Below are 16078 nucleotides of genomic sequence, written 5' to 3'. Positions count from 1 at the left end.
CGGGAATACACTATTGCTAGAGATCGGTCTAGACGAGATATCTGATCACCATGAAAATATGAAGATATAGTAGCTTATGCATTGTCGGTTGACAATTTTGTGCCTTTCAGCTATTCAAGAGTTACTTCAGGTGATGACTTCACTAATATTTACGATCGTCGCGTGGACAATTCAGTCGATTTGTTGAGGAGGTCTCTTTAAGTTAGCAAGTTCAAGCCGAGATTACACTTGATCGATACGTGCTGCACTTAGATGCTCTGTGGGGCTATTGGAGAAGGTGGAGTAAGTTAGTTTATTTTGGAGTGAGAAATCTTCTACGCATTTGAGTTAAGGTGGAGATTTGTTATAGATTGCCTCAAATACTCAAATCCATATTGCTTTGGGAGTTCCTTTTTAGGTTGGTTTGTTTTGATCAAGAGTCCTACTCACATTAGACTTTGCACAACCAATCATATTAGAGGTTTATTCCTATTTGGACTCTTGTTAGGTTTTGGGACATGTGAACTTCTATTCCTATTAGAACTCTTATTCCTTAGACAACAAGGACCTGAGATCTTCAAGACTATATAAGAACAGTCTTTCAAGCCAATTAGATACATCAATCTTCAGAACACCAATCAAGAAGAGAGAGTTCTTTTGTGAAGCTTATTTGATATTATTCTCTTTTGTTCCTTTAGTTGAGAGTTGGATTAGGCTTTTGGGGTGTGGTTTAGGATTGAGTGATTGAGGGATTCCACTTTGTATTCCTCACAATTAGTAAAACTTTTCTCCTCCTTCGACGTAGGCTACAAGCCGAACTACGTATATCTTTGTGTTCGTGTGTTCTTGAAATTTTTTGTGCTCTCGTGCGATTGAAATTAGCTTATCCTTGGAAATTTGTCATAACACTAAGTATATTTGCACATGACACACCACCAATAAAATAAAATAAAATAAAATCTTGTAACATACTCCTTGCTTGTTTCATAACTTCATGGCTATGCAAGTATGAGACAAATTGGGAGGGATAAATGCAATTTCCCCTGAATTTTATCAGGAAAATTTGATGCTGGCTCTGAATTAGGGATGGCAAATGGATGGTTTTGGTTGGGTTTTGGTTGGGTCAATGGGTGGGCACATTTATGACCACTTAACCATTTATGACCCATTTAGCACTTGCTAAATGGGTTGGTTCTCATCCACCCATTTACTAAATGGGTGGTTTATGGGTAACTCAATGGGTAACCCATTTAGTTATGATTATGATGCTTCTATATATATGTAAGTTTCAGGGATCTACTTGCAAACTTTCAGGGGTTTTTGGCAAACTTTCAGGTGGGTTTTCTGCAAACTTTTAGGGGGTTTTCTGTAAACTTTTAGGGGTTTTTTGTAAACTTTTAGGGGGTTTTTTGCAAACTTTTAGGGGGTTTTCTGCAAACTTTCAGGGGGTTTTCTGCAAACTTTTAGGGGGTTTTCTGTAAACTTTCAGGGGGTTTTCTGCAAACTTTTAGGGGGTTTTTTGTAAACTTTCAGGGGGTTTTCTGCATACTTTCAGGGGGTTTTTTGCAAACTTTTACGGGGTTTCAGTAAACTTTTAGGGAGTTTTTTTGCAAACTTTTAGGGGAGTTCTACAAACTTTCAGGGGTTTTATGTAAACTTTCAGGGGTTTTTTTGTAAACTTTTAGGGTGTTTTCTGTAAACTTTTAGGGGGTTTTCTGTAAACTTTTAGGAGATTTTCTACAAACTTTCAGGGGGTTTTCTATAAATATTTCTTTCTCAATTGAATCGACTACTTCAGAAAATTAGGACAGAATTGTGAGGAAAAGAAGCAAATGATGACGGGGCTGAGCAAAAGAAGAGATGGACTCGTAACAAGTCTAGTTTACTACCTGCTCGGTTATTTAAAAAAAGCCCTTACTTTGGTCATGTGACAAATTACACTTGGCCGCATACGCATATATCTCCTGCCGACGAAGAATTATGAGCGCCTACTTTTTATATTTATATATCATTGAGGGTGTTTTTTGTAATTTTTAAAAGTTTGAGGGTGTTACTTGCAAATTTGATATTTATAGGGGACTACCGAAATTTTTTAGATTTCATGTGTCATTTGCAAGTTTAGAAAATTCTAAGATTGTTTTGTAGTTTTGAATTCTTGAGGGTGTTTTTTGCAATTTTTAAACTTTGAGGGTGCTTTTTGTAAATTATAAATTTACAGGGGGTTGCTAGTAATTTTTGGATTTCATGTGTCATTTGTAGGTTTTGAAATTTCAGGATGGTTTTGTAATTCTAAACTATGCAGGGTGTTTTTCTAAAAATTTAAAACTTTGAGGGTGTTAATTATAAATTTTAAATTTATAGGTGACTATTGAAATTTTTTAGATTTCATATGTCATTTGCAAGTTTAGAAAACTCTAAGATTGTTTAGTAATTTTGAAGTCTTGAGGGTGTTTTTCTCATTTTCTACAACTTTTAAGGGTGTTTTTGCAAATTATAAAATTTCAGGGGGCTGTTGGTAATTTTTGAATTTCATGTGTCATCTGTGAGGTTAGAAAATTTTGATAGTTTTTTTATAATTTTTAACTCTTGAGGGCGTTTTTATAATATTTTAAACTTTGAGGGTGTTTTTTGCAAATCTTAAAATTTTAAGGGGTTGTTAGTCATTTTAAGTGTTTTCTATAATTTTTAACTTTTAAAAATAAGTTTTGTAATTGTTTAAGCGTTGAGGGTGTTTTTAAAACAATATCCATCTAAACGGGTAAATGGGTGGGTAATAACTCACCCATTAATGACCCATTTATCTTTAATAGAAACTATACCCACCTATTTATGGCCCATTTAACTAAATGGGTGGGTTTGGATGGTTCATTTGGCGGGTGGGTATGGGTGGGCAATTGGTTTTGGGTTCATTTTGCCATCCCTACTCTGAATCCTCGGATAATTCATATGTAATAAGAATATGAATTATCACGAAAACCATTAAGATCCTACAAACCGATAAAAGAAAAATCCAATAATTAAGACGAATAAGTAATGAGTTTAAGATATAATACGATGCAAAAGGTTGAAGATTAACGCAAGCTACAAAAGATGAACGCTCACACAGAAAAGGACGTTTGAAGGACGGTATGTTGCTTGCCCATGATATTGCGTAATGATAAAATTGGACAACAAGCGACGGGATCCAGTTAACCATTCTGCCCCACCCACCAAAAAAAAAAAAAAATTTAAAAAAATTAAAAAAAAAATTAAAAAAAGAGGGGAAAATAGAGGGGTTGTGAGAGAGAGATTGATTGATGAATGGCGTGGCCTTCATTTGTTGTATAGTATCTGAATTCTCTTAATTTTAGATACAAGCCAAGACTAAAAATATAAATAGGGGAGCAAATTGACATTCCCAACATAATAATAAAAATAATAGGGAAACCACTAATTAACAATCAACAAGCCGAATTAAGAACATTTTGCTTCCTTCCTTAAATAATCTGGAACGAAGATGTTAACTACTGAACTTCCATATGAAGCAAGAATCGACTGCTTGAGTGGTGGAGTGACGAGTCCATATCAGCAATTAGCTAACTGACCCCTGTACTATCACCCGATTACGGATAGACCCTTTATCGTTGTATTGTTGTGAATAGACCCCCCTTACTATCACCCAATTGGGGATAGACCGGTGAGTGAATTTTTTTTCCCTCTCTTTTACCCTCGGGGAGTTTTTTTTTTATCAAAAAACAAATTCATCTTTCTCTCCGGGTAATAGCATCAAAAGATTTCACTCGGGGGCCTATCTGCAATAACAGAACAAAATGGGGTCTATTTGCAATTAACTTAAGACTAAGATTGGAAGCTTTTAGTGAAGAAAGAATGCTGAAATAGTTGAAATTTATGAGTTATGGGACTAACTGATACTGGCCAAGATTAAGAGAAGTATTGTGTGAGGAATTTCCAGTCAATAATATTTGTTAATTTCATATATTGTATAAGATATCTCCTGTTTCTAAGAAGATGATGTCAGTGCCGCTGCTAGTTCTGACCTAATTCCCTTCTTAAGTTTTGGACTTTTGACTGAAGATTGCTAGAGCACATCAGTATTCTCACCTGAATAATTACAATCTCATGAAGCAAAATAAGATTTGCTTATCCTAGGATCAATGCGTACATAAGGCAAACACCATGTATTGACTGTTTTGGATTTGCAAAAGAACTACCTGAAAAATCTAATATCAGAAGATTTAAACAAGGATAACATTATTAGATAACATTATTAGAAGACCAAGTACAAATGAACAATTGGTAGCTTCCCCATCTACTGAAATTTGCAATAGGGGAGCCTAACCAAGGCACCACATACAGAAGTAAACTGCTGTTTGTTGCATCCATTTCTGACTGCAGATAGAAACCACGAAGTATCGTCATTTTGAACTTGCTACCGCTATAAGTATTATTTTCGATACGGAGCCCCAGAGTGAGAATTTTCTCCTTTTGTCGAAAAACAAATTTCTCATCTCTGAGCGTAAAAGAGTAAAACAAAATTCACTCAGGATGTCCATCCGCAAAAAAAAAAAAAATCAAATTAGAAGGGTGGTGAATTCGAATCACCAATGCTACTGGGGTTCTATCCGCAATTAACCCTACTATCTTTTTCCTAACCTAACCTAATCTCTTCTTTAACTCGCGATTTAACTCATAAACTCTATGAGGATCAGGAAGTGCCTTTGACACACTATCCCTCTCCATGCATCTCTTAACCCAATCCATCAGTTTAGGACACTCTTCTTCAATACTGAACTCCCCTAACGTCTCATATGTATAAAACCAACATGAGAAGGGAATAAGAGCAATATCAACGTAGCCGAAGGTTTCACCATTGAAGGACAGTTTCTCGCCAAGTTCTCCTTCCAACAACTTGAGCATAGCTACTAACTCTTTTGTGGCTGCTCGGAGATCTTCTCCCTCAACGTTCCTCGCTTTTCGCCCAACAGGGTATATCTGCATTTAAAAGCATAAAACTTATTTTAAAAGTAGAGACAAAGGGAACAACAAATATCCATGTCCGTGGACGGAGTTAGCAAGAAGAACTCACTAATTAAAAAAAGAGATTGTAACAATATATTATTCTAGATCTCATATTTTGAAGCCACCAATTTATCCATAATATAACAAAAAATGAAGTAAAGAGACGGAAATATTTTACTTCTTAGAAGTTCTCTCTTTGCTTTCTTCTTCATCACTCCTAAGCATATGCATATGTCTTTAATGCCACTTAATATTTCATCAAAACAAGATGATGGTGGTGAAATAGCCAGGGTAAACATTTCACATGAACAAATGTGTTAGGTAGAGCAACACAAGTTTGATTTGAGTTCATTATTAATAGATTCAATCAAGAAAACTAAACCATTTTACATCAGGGTGTAATTGCACAGGGATCCCCTGTAGTATCGATGTTTTGAACTTACTATCCCTATAATTTAATTCTTGCAGATAGACCCCTTGTGTTAATTCTTTTGACTCTTTTACCCTTGGTAAAATTTTTGTTGATATTCCTCTGAGAAATTAGTGTCCCCCATCCGTGGATGAATAAAAAAATTTAACCCAGGGTTCCAACTGCAACAATGAAACTACAAGCCTACAAGGGGTCTATTGCGGCAGCCCTTCACATAAATTACAGGCAAAGAAGACAATCACCTTGTTAGTAAAATCAGCCCAGAACCTGGCCTTAGCGCGCTGATAAGGATCCTCGGGGAGTAGCAAGGGGCTATGAGTCCAGACCTCGTCGACGTATTCAATAATAGCAAGAGACTCACATATTGGCATTCCGCTGTGGATCAATACTGGTACTTTTTTGTACACAGGGTTAGATTTTACGAGAAGTGGACTCTTGTCGAAGAGTTCCTCTTCTCTGTATTCATGGCCTATTCTCTTCTCAGCCAATGCAATTTTCACCCTGAGGCCGAACACACTTGCCCACCATGAAAGTAAAACAATCTCGTGTGCCATTGGAAATGATAGTGAAAGCTTGGAAGAATATGGAATTGTAGATGAAAGCTTGGGCCCTGCAATATGAATATATAAGTTTTGAAGTAACAGTGCATGCAATATTACATCACTGCTCAGCTAAGATTTTAACTGTCACATGCTCCTTGATTCTTGAAGGCATAAGATTGTACGTAATTCTCTTTGACTGGTAAAAGTCTGATGTATTTGGTCAAGTTTTGAGAGCCTTGTAATGAATGTAGGCGATGACAACAGGAATGAAGGAAGAAGTAGCCTTTTCTTTTTTGGTTAAAAAAAAAAAAATCTCATTCCTAAAGTTTCTTCCTTTGTCTTCTTCAAGCCTAGAAATCTCTTCGATAATTTTTGGTGTATCCAATCAAACATCTCTTATTTGGGTTGCTTTTAGCCGCTTAAACTATTTTCCTTGAAAGAATCGTGCTAGCATCAGATTCGTTAGAGTTTTTCCAAAAACTGGTAAAAGCTCATTTCCAGCTGAACCTGTCCACTGCCCAGAACAGAGGCACTATTGATAAGAAGGCCTATTTGTTTTTGTTAAAAAAAAAACACACTTTCTCTGAGGATAAAATAGTCCAAAAATTTTCACTTTGGGGTTGTCTGCAAAAATAAAACTAGAGAGATAGTAAGTTCAAAATAACAATACCGCAGTGATTCCATCCGCAACCCAAAAGCCAAGATAAAAAAAAATCAGTCGTTGAACATAAAACCAAAAGAAAACCCCAATACATAAAATATCGAGCAAACAAATGAGAAATGCAAATAGAACAGTATGAAAATGTGAGCGATGATCATAATATATAGACGACCAGCTCAATGAAGAATACAATGAATTAAGAACGAGAAACAATGAGACGAAGCAGGGCATTAACATCTAACGACATCAAAACTAGACAATACTAGACAAAGACAAAACAGCTATGAAGTTGAATTTGAAAGCTTGAATTTGAAAGGGTGCTGTTTACAAATCAGATACAAGCATGAATAAGAAGAAATGTTGTCACACCCTCTGATTACCCAATCCATCCACGTGATAATACAAAAGCATAAACCAAACGGCAAGATAAAATGTGCAAACAGTGCAAATAAATTCCAGAATCCTTTGAAAGCAACAAGGAATGGAATTATATTACCATGATAAGTATAAATATATCATGATCTCTATGAATTCCTTAGTCGCTGAGCTTGTTCTCCAACAGCTTCCTGATCTCTATGAATTCCTTTTTTGCTTCCTCCCATACCTCTCCCTTGAGGTTTCACAGCTTTGCTACATTCATATATCTGATATAGCAAGAGATGTTATCAACAGAAAATTACACAAAAAATGCCAGCAAAACTGGAGGGAAAAAAAACACACTGAATTATTAATTGGAACTATCTCTACATTCCTATCAATAGAGATTTAAGATTGAGTTTATAATGAATTCCCAAGTCGAATATATATCTAATTAATACAGATTTGCAGAAAATATTTCTGCAATCTAGGAATAACAAAAACTTCTCCTAAGTTTTTAAAATTGAACTCCCTCATTTCTCAATTTCTAGCCAGAAACTAATCAACTTCTTGATGTAATTATTAATTTCAATATAATAATCATATTATATTTATACAGGAGCACAAATAACTGACATACACTATGGCTATGTTCTTTTTACAGTTGTGAAGAAATTTCTGCAAATCATATCACAGTTACACGAAAATTTACTGCACTTTTCCCAAGTGTATAATATATAAATAGCACATTATTGAATGTGATCTTTTGAGTATAGATTTTTTTTCAATTATGTAGGTATAGAAATAAATCAGTTACAAATTTTGGGTAGGGGAATGATTGAAAATCCCAAAAGAGTTTATTCAACCAAATCTGTTTGCAAATAGGGATAGTCTAACAGTAGAGAGAACACTACTTTTAATAATAACTAATATTATCATCGCATGTGCAAATGCACGTGCAACAGATGCTAAGATTTAATTATCCTAAATTTTACATAAAAGGGGCACTCACACTAAAGTTTCATCGAGTTTTATACTATCTTATTTGAAATTGGCTATGACATATATGTCAATTCAGTGGTGACATTATTTTCACAAAAGAAAATAGGGTGCATCATAATTTAGTAGATTATTTTGAAAACACCATCCTAAGAACACTTTAGATAATGTTAATAAGAAGAACACGGTTTTTTATCTTTAAATTACTATGTTAATTATTTCTAATCCGAGCATATATATTTATTTTGATTTCGATAACATTTAGATAATGACAAATTGAAATTCCAATTATTGTATTTATATTTACTTATGTCTAATAATTTATATTAGAAAAGAAATTTATCATTTTATATTCATGTCTTTTACAATACAAATTGTGATAGATATTTAACTAGTGAGCTCTAATTATATACTTCGAACAAGTCAACTCGACGAAAACTTATGACCTGGCCTGGTCATAGTTTAGCATGTTCTAGAAAAAGAAAAGAAAGAAAAAAGTATCTCCTATAGCAAAATTACCTATATACCCCTCACATTTCTATTGGGATGTAAAATATCCCTCAAACTTTTTGGTACCCCCACTAAGCTTTTAATATAATAGTATATATGTGTAAATCTCCTATAAACTTAAGTGGATAGAAGCTCTTTGTCCACCAACTTTTTTGCCCATTGATTTTGCATTGAGATTTGTGCTAGCATGTGATACAAATGAAGGCACAAATCTCAAAGATAGCATTGATGTGTAGCACAGATTTCAAAGCATAATGAAGGGATAAAAAGTTTGGTGGACAAGTGCTCATATCCACTTAAGTTTATAGGAGTTTTACTCTAGTACATATAATATTTGATTAACTGTTATGATTTGTTTCGAGTAAAAATGAAATTTTTTAATGAGCCACAATTGTGCGGTAAGCAGAAAAGATCAAGATCGACGAAAAAAGAGTACCTTCTTTCTCAATGAAATCGACCCAACTCCGTCCTGGTCCTTGGCATAAGGATCCTTGGGCAGTGTGCCGATCAATGTAATGAATAATAACAAAGGATTCCCAAATGGGCCCACCGTCGTGGATCAGAACAGGATCTTCTTGTGGATCAGTTGGATGTCAGGATAGAAACGAGTTGATACTATATAGAGTAATATCTGTACTGATGATATTCCTAAGGATTGCTCTCATCTAATTAAGTACTATTAACAAGTCACACAGCTAATCTCAAGTAAAGAAGAACATCTTAGTTAGATGGTTTGAAAAAGGATTATCACTTGTTGGAAACTAAATGTAAATGTTTGAATCAAAACCTATTGTTGGTAGATGTACCATACACAATCAAAAATGGAACTGTGCGGAAAACAACATCAATGGGAATGGCAAAGTTGACGCCAGAAGATATTCCAGTCCCTGCATATGAATTGAACAAGCAATTAGAGTTTTATTCACGTAAATACTCATCTTTCTTCCTTTTAATATAAAAAGATAGATTAACTCATAAAAATTGGATCTGTTGTTCTCTTTCCTATTTCCCCCCCTTTTCTCAGACAATGGAAGTAAGTTCATTATGTAGAAAAGTACTCACTGGAAAAGGATAAAAAGTTTAAAACTGTTTAAGATCTTTGCCAAAGAAGATTATTGCTTTCTTGGTTGTTAATTAGGACAAGAGATAGTTGGGAAGATTGTTTTCCTTTCTTGGTATATTAGGATAAAATATAATTTGTATGAACCTTGAAGACATGAGGTCCCAATTGGTGGATACTCAGTGGTGGAAGTACTGGGTATCAACTACTTCGATGGATGCTTACTTAGATACTCCTTTGCAATATCGGTAGAGTTCATAACATATCCTGGATATGTATCATAGTGTAAGAAGTCAAAACCTAGTCGCATGAATGTGGCTTCACAGTCATTCAATAAGTTGTCCACAAATAATCGTAATTAACTATTTACTTATATAACTTTAAAATACTTTATATTCTAGGAAATTTGTCTTTTCTTCACCATCGTCATCAACAATAGAAACAAGCCTATCGTCATCAACAATAGAAACAAGCCTTTATCCTAAAATTTTGGGTCAGCTACACGAACCATGTTCTTCTTAACTTCTTCTACTTGGAGAACCTTTGGTCCTCCTTGCTCTATTAATTTAAAATCTTATCACCCCTCTTAACTGATAGTCTGGTACATTAAATGATCTTCATTGCACATGGCCCAACCATGTCTATCAATTTCCCCCCGTTATATTGTCAATAGAAGCAATCCCTGACTTCCTATGCATGCATGCATTTCTTCACAATTGTAAATCATGTTATACATAAAGAACATTTTGCCCCATGTACATACAGTTCAAAGTACACTTGAGACAAGCGATCATATGTAGGACATAATTTTTCACATCCATCATCAAGTTTGATTCTAGAATTTGGAACAAACTTGGAGCATTCAACATGAGAGCCTAAACTAATGAGGTAGTTGCATTTCTGGGTTGACTGGGCTCCTCTAATATGATCCAACATGAACGTTATTGTATTAATTTCTAGTGTCTAATTGCGTTCTTGGCCGCAAAAGTCTTATTGTTCAGGGGTTGGTTCTTAAATTTAAATCCCACAGATAAGGTTAGTGGAGTACAGGTTTTTGATCAGACACCAGTAGCGTGGATTAAGATCCAAAAGACCAATATGTGCTCTAAATAATTTATGATTATTATAAATGGTTTTCTGGTGATTTCTCAAGTCTGCCGTTTGTCATAGGACCTTCTGCTTTTTACACAGTTTCTTTTATGCTATTTATCCAGTTTCTTTTTGTGCATTCAGAATCATCTTTCAAATCAAAGTCAATTCAATATTGTTATATGCAAGGAGGTTGAAACATGTATCAGAATGATAAATAGATGAAAATTAAATTTTAAGTTAGATATGATGATCAGTTGATATTGATACATGCCAAGGGAACTGTGAAAAACAAATTGTTATTTGCTACGTTTAATCCTTTGCAAGCTTTTCGTATTTACCACGAACAGAAACTAGAATTGCCACTTAAAACTCATTTGGTACCTTTACGAGTGAATGTGGCGGTGTTGACTCCAATTACATGGCCATAGGAGTCAATGAGAGGCCCTCCTGAGTTCCCTGTGGCAAATAAGAACAGACAAGTTTTATAGACGAGAATATAGTACCTAGGAATATATTAACCAGGGTTAGAATACACTGAGAGTCTGAGAGGATAAGTACTACTACTACATCCAGAATTAAGCAGCATAATTGGTCCTAAACTTAAGGAATAAGAAAATAATTTTACCAGCATTTATTGCTGCATCAGTCTGTATAGCTCCTCGAATTGGCCTCCCATTTGGTGAAGGTATTTCCCTCCCCAGCCCACTTACAACCTGCAATTGCTCACATTGGTCAAATTTTGAAGGTTATCAAATGTGGGATCTTCAAGGAGAAGCTTAGTTTAGTTAGCAATAAAGGAGTTCGGTTGTTTATAAAAAAAATTGCGTATTAAATCAAGCTTATTGCAGGAACTAAAAGTAGTCAGACCATAGATGTTGGGACTTGGGAACATGGGTCACTGTAGCGAGTCATGACCTAGGATCAATCATCCTGGAACGCGGTATACTAACGAATTGGGTCATGTACCCAGCGGCCAGATTTAAGATTCAAATCAGTCAATATTTTGTTTAAAGAAAAGACACTTTCAGAAAAATAAACAACAAAAAGTGTACGTTAATTGCAACTTGAGAATTCTTTTACCATTATCAATGGCGGAGTCAACAATTTATAATAGTGGTGTCACAAAATATACAAAACCGATATTATTAACTTTTCTCACATTTAATATAGTCAGAAACTTCGCGAGTTACAAAAAAATATTTAACTGAATATAATTACAATTGACCAATCGTTGCATAATAACCTCATTTGAAAGGATTTGAATCCTCACTACAACGAAATAATAGGGGAGAGACAACTACTTTTGACCATAGCTATAGATTGTCTTAGTGGATGAGTATGATTCACTCTAAATTAGCACTAACCATATACCCTTTGCACACATTCCTATTTTGTACTCAAGAAAAATAATCACAACCATCAACTAAGTAATTGATGATTGAGATTAATATAGGCAGTGGAAAGGCTTCAAATACTATTCGCAATACCACTAAATACACCCTTTCCAATATAGATTACTAAGTTGTAGTTTCATCCACTTTGTAGCTTTTTCCTTTTTAGAAAACTGATGCTATAGCTCTGCAACATATGATACCTTGGAATTGGACTTTTTAAATTAATTGAATCATCCCTATACATGAATCATGATCACTTAAGACTTGTGCTATTAGGAACTGATAGGTCACTCATTATTTTAAATGAACGTCACTTTGTAATAAATCAAAATAGGCTTTTTTTCCTTTTTTTGTAATTTTATCTTTTACATGGTGTTACTTTATAATTAAAAGAGTGGTGTCTCTTTGACACCACTCTAGTCCATGTACCTCTGCAAAACAATTGTACACTAAGGCACTCAAATTCCTACATTTTAAAACCAAACCTAAAGCTTACCATGTTTTCTAGAGTACCATATAAGCAGGGCTCCCAAAAGTTTCTAGAATCGGAATAGACAACATTTTATGATACATCATAAGGATGAAAAGATCTTTTTTAACCACTACAAGAATTTGAGTTTAAAGAACAGCACTAGCATCTACATTTGACAGCAAGGTAGTTTCTAGTTGGAGATGACTTAGGGCTATCAGTTGGTGGATCTTTTCAAGGGCTGGGATGGCTCAAAAATCACAAAATCACAGGTTAGTTGATCCAGACATGAGGAGAAGTTGTAATCTTCTTCGTCATCAAGAAAATGAAGGATATGCTACATTGCACTCTAGGACAAGGCATTCTATCGGTTTTTATGAGGTAAAAATCGAAACTATGGCTTCCACTGATATATGATTATTGCTGGTCTAGATTACAAATTCTCATCTCTTCAAGGAAAGCAAGATCATGGAACTAATGGATGAAAGCAAAGAGAATAGCAACACTCAAAGCCTCTACCCCAGTAGTTAGTGTATGCTCGTATCCAAGAGGATTTCCAATGGCGAAACAACTCTGACCCACTCGAAGATCACGCGAAGAACCAATAAGGGGTGGTCTCAGCTTATCACCCTCAACATCAACCTGCACCAATTAATCGAATTAAAACACAGTTTTTAATACAATTTTCTCCAAAAGTTAAACAAAATGCATAAGGAACTGCATTAAAACCTTCAAAACTGCAAGATCATAGGAGGCATCATATCCTATAAGCTTTCCTTCCCTAGCAAAAGTACTTCCATTCACATCTTCGAAGAAAACCTCAAACAGAAGATCAAAAAACACAGTCATAATCCATCCATTAAATCTCAACGAATTCAAGTTAAAAACCAAACCGTACTCCACATTGATTACCTTGCAACGTCGTAAACCAGACTGATCAGTGGCCAATTTATCTATAACGTGATAGTTTGTCACCTATCTCGTCAATATACAAAAGACCCATATGAGCATTTCAATAAAAATAATCAAGTACATTGAAAATTTGAACAAAATAGTTGAATTAGACTCTCACAATGTGGCCAGCCTTGTCCCAAACAAACCCAGACCCAGTTCCTTCAACCTTGGCGTCTTCTTCCTCGATCACAGGGACATCCTTCTTATTTTGCCCAGATTTTGGTTGCAATGCCAAGACTTTGATGAACACGACAGATGGAGATGCATCCTAAAATAATGGGTTATCTAAAATTTCATCAACTGGGTTTGTAAAACCTAAGGATTCTTGAAATAGATAAAGGAGACCTGAAAGATTTGGATGACTCGCTCCTCTTCTTGTTGGGTCTCGTCCTTATCCTCAGCCCTTGCAGTTTCAATGGGAAGAGAGATGATGAGGGGGGAAGTCAGAAGAGAGAGAGTTTTCCTGCGGCTAAGTTTATGATTGCTGCTTTGATTTGTGGAGATTATGGATGATGACGGGATTGAAGCTAAGGGAGTGATTTGAGGGCAAGGGGACAGAGGAGGGAGAAGAGAAAGAACCAGCATTTTTTTTCACTCTTTTTTTTTTTTGGTGGTTTACCGTTGAGATAAATATTTATTGGATTAGACTCTGGCTAAGTTTGGGCTCGGGACTTGTGGTGGACTTGGGCCTATATATATTATGTTCTTATAGGGGAAAGCGTTTCCCAAATCTAGACGAGTTATAAAAAAAAAGGGGAAAAAAGCCAAGAAAACAAAAGGGGGAAAATAGCTGTGTCACGTCTTGCGATATAATTTTTGAAGTTAATGATTATTAGCTGAGGATGTGACATGTCTATTTTGCCATGTCTATTTTGTATTCGTTCTAAAAATTATGGAAAACTTTTTCCATAAATTCTTCCCAAAATTTTCTAGAAATCATGGTTCCATATATTCATTCACTGGATCTAACAACCATTGGAGACAACTTGGTTTTCAGAGAACTATTTAAGGTAACTATCATTTATGTCATTGACATGCATTGTCTTTCACTAGCAACCACTTGTTCAAAAATTCCTACCATCACAAGAAATAAAGAAATATTGCACATCAAATGAACAAATATTATGAAAAATTCTTGCAAAAATAATCAATGATACTTTGGAGGTATTAAAGTGAGCGACTCTTTTCACATAAAAAGTAGAATACTTAAGTTTTAACGTATATTGCACGTGCATTGTACATGTCATAATGTCAGCAGAGAAAAATGATGACATGACATGACATGCGTTCCAACATAAGTTTTAAAGTTGTTAACCCGCAACATAGGATATATTATAAGACATGTCTATTTGTATCCATCCTAAAAACTCTAGAAATCATTTTCCGTAAACCCCTCCCAAAATTTTCATGAAATCATAATCGATATGTTCTTTTATTGGATCTAACTACTACTGGGGACATGGTTCCGAAAAAACCTATTTAAGGTAACCATCATATGTATGTCATTGACGTGCATTGTCTTCCGCTAGCAGCCACTCATCCGCAATCTCTATCATCTCAAGAAATCACGGAGACGTGATGGTCGAGCACGCGCTCTCTCCTACTGTTCTCTTCGTATAGCTTACTGTTTTCTCCTAGGTAGTTATAATCAGCAGATAAAAGGAGACAGATAAGTTCACAATCTTTTAAGATCTTTGTAGGCTTTAGACGTCGAATAGAAATGGATGTGGACTTCAGAAACGAAACCAAAGAACTTGAAGTTGCACCGAAACGTTTTGGCTCTATTTGGTCTGGTTTCCTTCAGAGCGATCCTCTTGAATATGTTTGGAGTAATTTTGATGTAATTCTTGGTTATATTTGTTCAGCTTACTATGCAAAAACTACTACATTCAGATTCTGTTAGGGTCCTGTCAATTTGAGATAACAAAATTCAACAGATCAATAATTGGACCATCACTGTTAGAATTAATATAAAACTATATTTCTCGACTCTCACCATAACTTTGGAGTTTTGGTTTAATGGTTAGTGGAGCTAAATTTAGAATCACTATTCTTGATTTTGCACATAATCAGACAAAATTTAACTATATTTTGTTACGACTATTTTTGACCAATAACTAGGTCATTGCTGTTCAAGCCCTTCCTGATCCATAATGATTTAGGCTAGTTCTAACTTAATCCTTAAGTTTGAACACTGAGCTTTTTTATTCAAAGTTTAAATAAGTCACATTCTTATAATTTTTTAATACATTCGAATCAAGCCCAAGACATTAGGAGCCATATTAGAATCTCTTAATCATCTCGAGCACCTATATATATACCCAAGTTATATTGTTACTTATTAGGCATTAATTTTTTAAGGTTACGTTGTTACTTATTAGACATTAATTTTTTATGTTTGCCTATAGATATTTTTGATGGAAGTAGCATTATAGCTCTTAGTGGCAGCCATGCGTATCCAATCAATGTTAAGTTCCAGATCTCTCCCATAGGGAATTGGTTAATCAAATCAAATCAAATCAAAGGAATCATTTGTCCTCTTTTTGTTGTTAGCAAAGGCAGCAATAGCTTTATGATTGAAGTGTGGAAAGTTCTTTTTCATAGGGGCGGCA

The 16078-nt window shown here is 34.9% G+C and overlaps 2 protein-coding genes across 4 annotated transcripts; both read right to left on the bottom strand.

Annotated features, from left to right (window-relative positions):
* Window positions 4214-7253, bottom strand: LOC109848252 (glutathione S-transferase U25-like). The gene is made up of 3 exons (XM_020417675.1): window positions 7128-7253; window positions 5671-6038; window positions 4214-4971 (listed from the first exon to the last, which is right to left on the bottom strand). Exons 2-3 carry the CDS (start codon window positions 5980-5982, stop codon window positions 4633-4635), a joined length of 651 nt encoding a protein of 216 aa, XP_020273264.1. The 5' UTR covers window positions 5983-6038; window positions 7128-7253; the 3' UTR covers window positions 4214-4632.
* On the bottom strand, window positions 6901-14088 carry LOC109848251 (protease Do-like 5, chloroplastic). Of its 3 annotated transcripts, XR_002248749.1 has the most exons (10): window positions 13812-14087; window positions 13585-13734; window positions 13425-13487; window positions 13242-13331; window positions 13032-13154; window positions 11275-11362; window positions 11031-11105; window positions 9309-9384; window positions 8934-9068; window positions 6901-7275 (listed from the first exon to the last, which is right to left on the bottom strand). XR_002248749.1 is itself a non-coding variant. In XM_020417674.1 (9 exons), the coding sequence occupies exons 1-9, from the start codon at window positions 14049-14051 to the stop codon at window positions 7251-7253; spliced, it is 930 nt and encodes a 309-aa protein (XP_020273263.1). In that variant the 5' UTR covers window positions 14052-14088; the 3' UTR covers window positions 6901-7250. The 3 variants fall into 3 exon arrangements, 2 of the variants coding, with proteins under 2 accessions (XP_020273263.1, XP_020273262.1); XM_020417674.1 differs by lacking the exon at window positions 8934-9068 and having other exon boundaries at window positions 13812-14088; XM_020417673.1 differs by lacking the exons at window positions 6901-7275; window positions 8934-9068 and having other exon boundaries at window positions 9199-9384.

This window comes from Asparagus officinalis, chromosome 7 (genome assembly GCF_001876935.1).
Source record: "Asparagus officinalis chromosome 7, Aspof.V1, whole genome shotgun sequence".
NCBI lineage: Eukaryota > Viridiplantae > Streptophyta > Magnoliopsida > Asparagales > Asparagaceae > Asparagus > Asparagus officinalis.
Note: the sequence above shows the minus strand (reverse complement) of the source record. Positions and strands in the feature narration are given on the sequence as shown.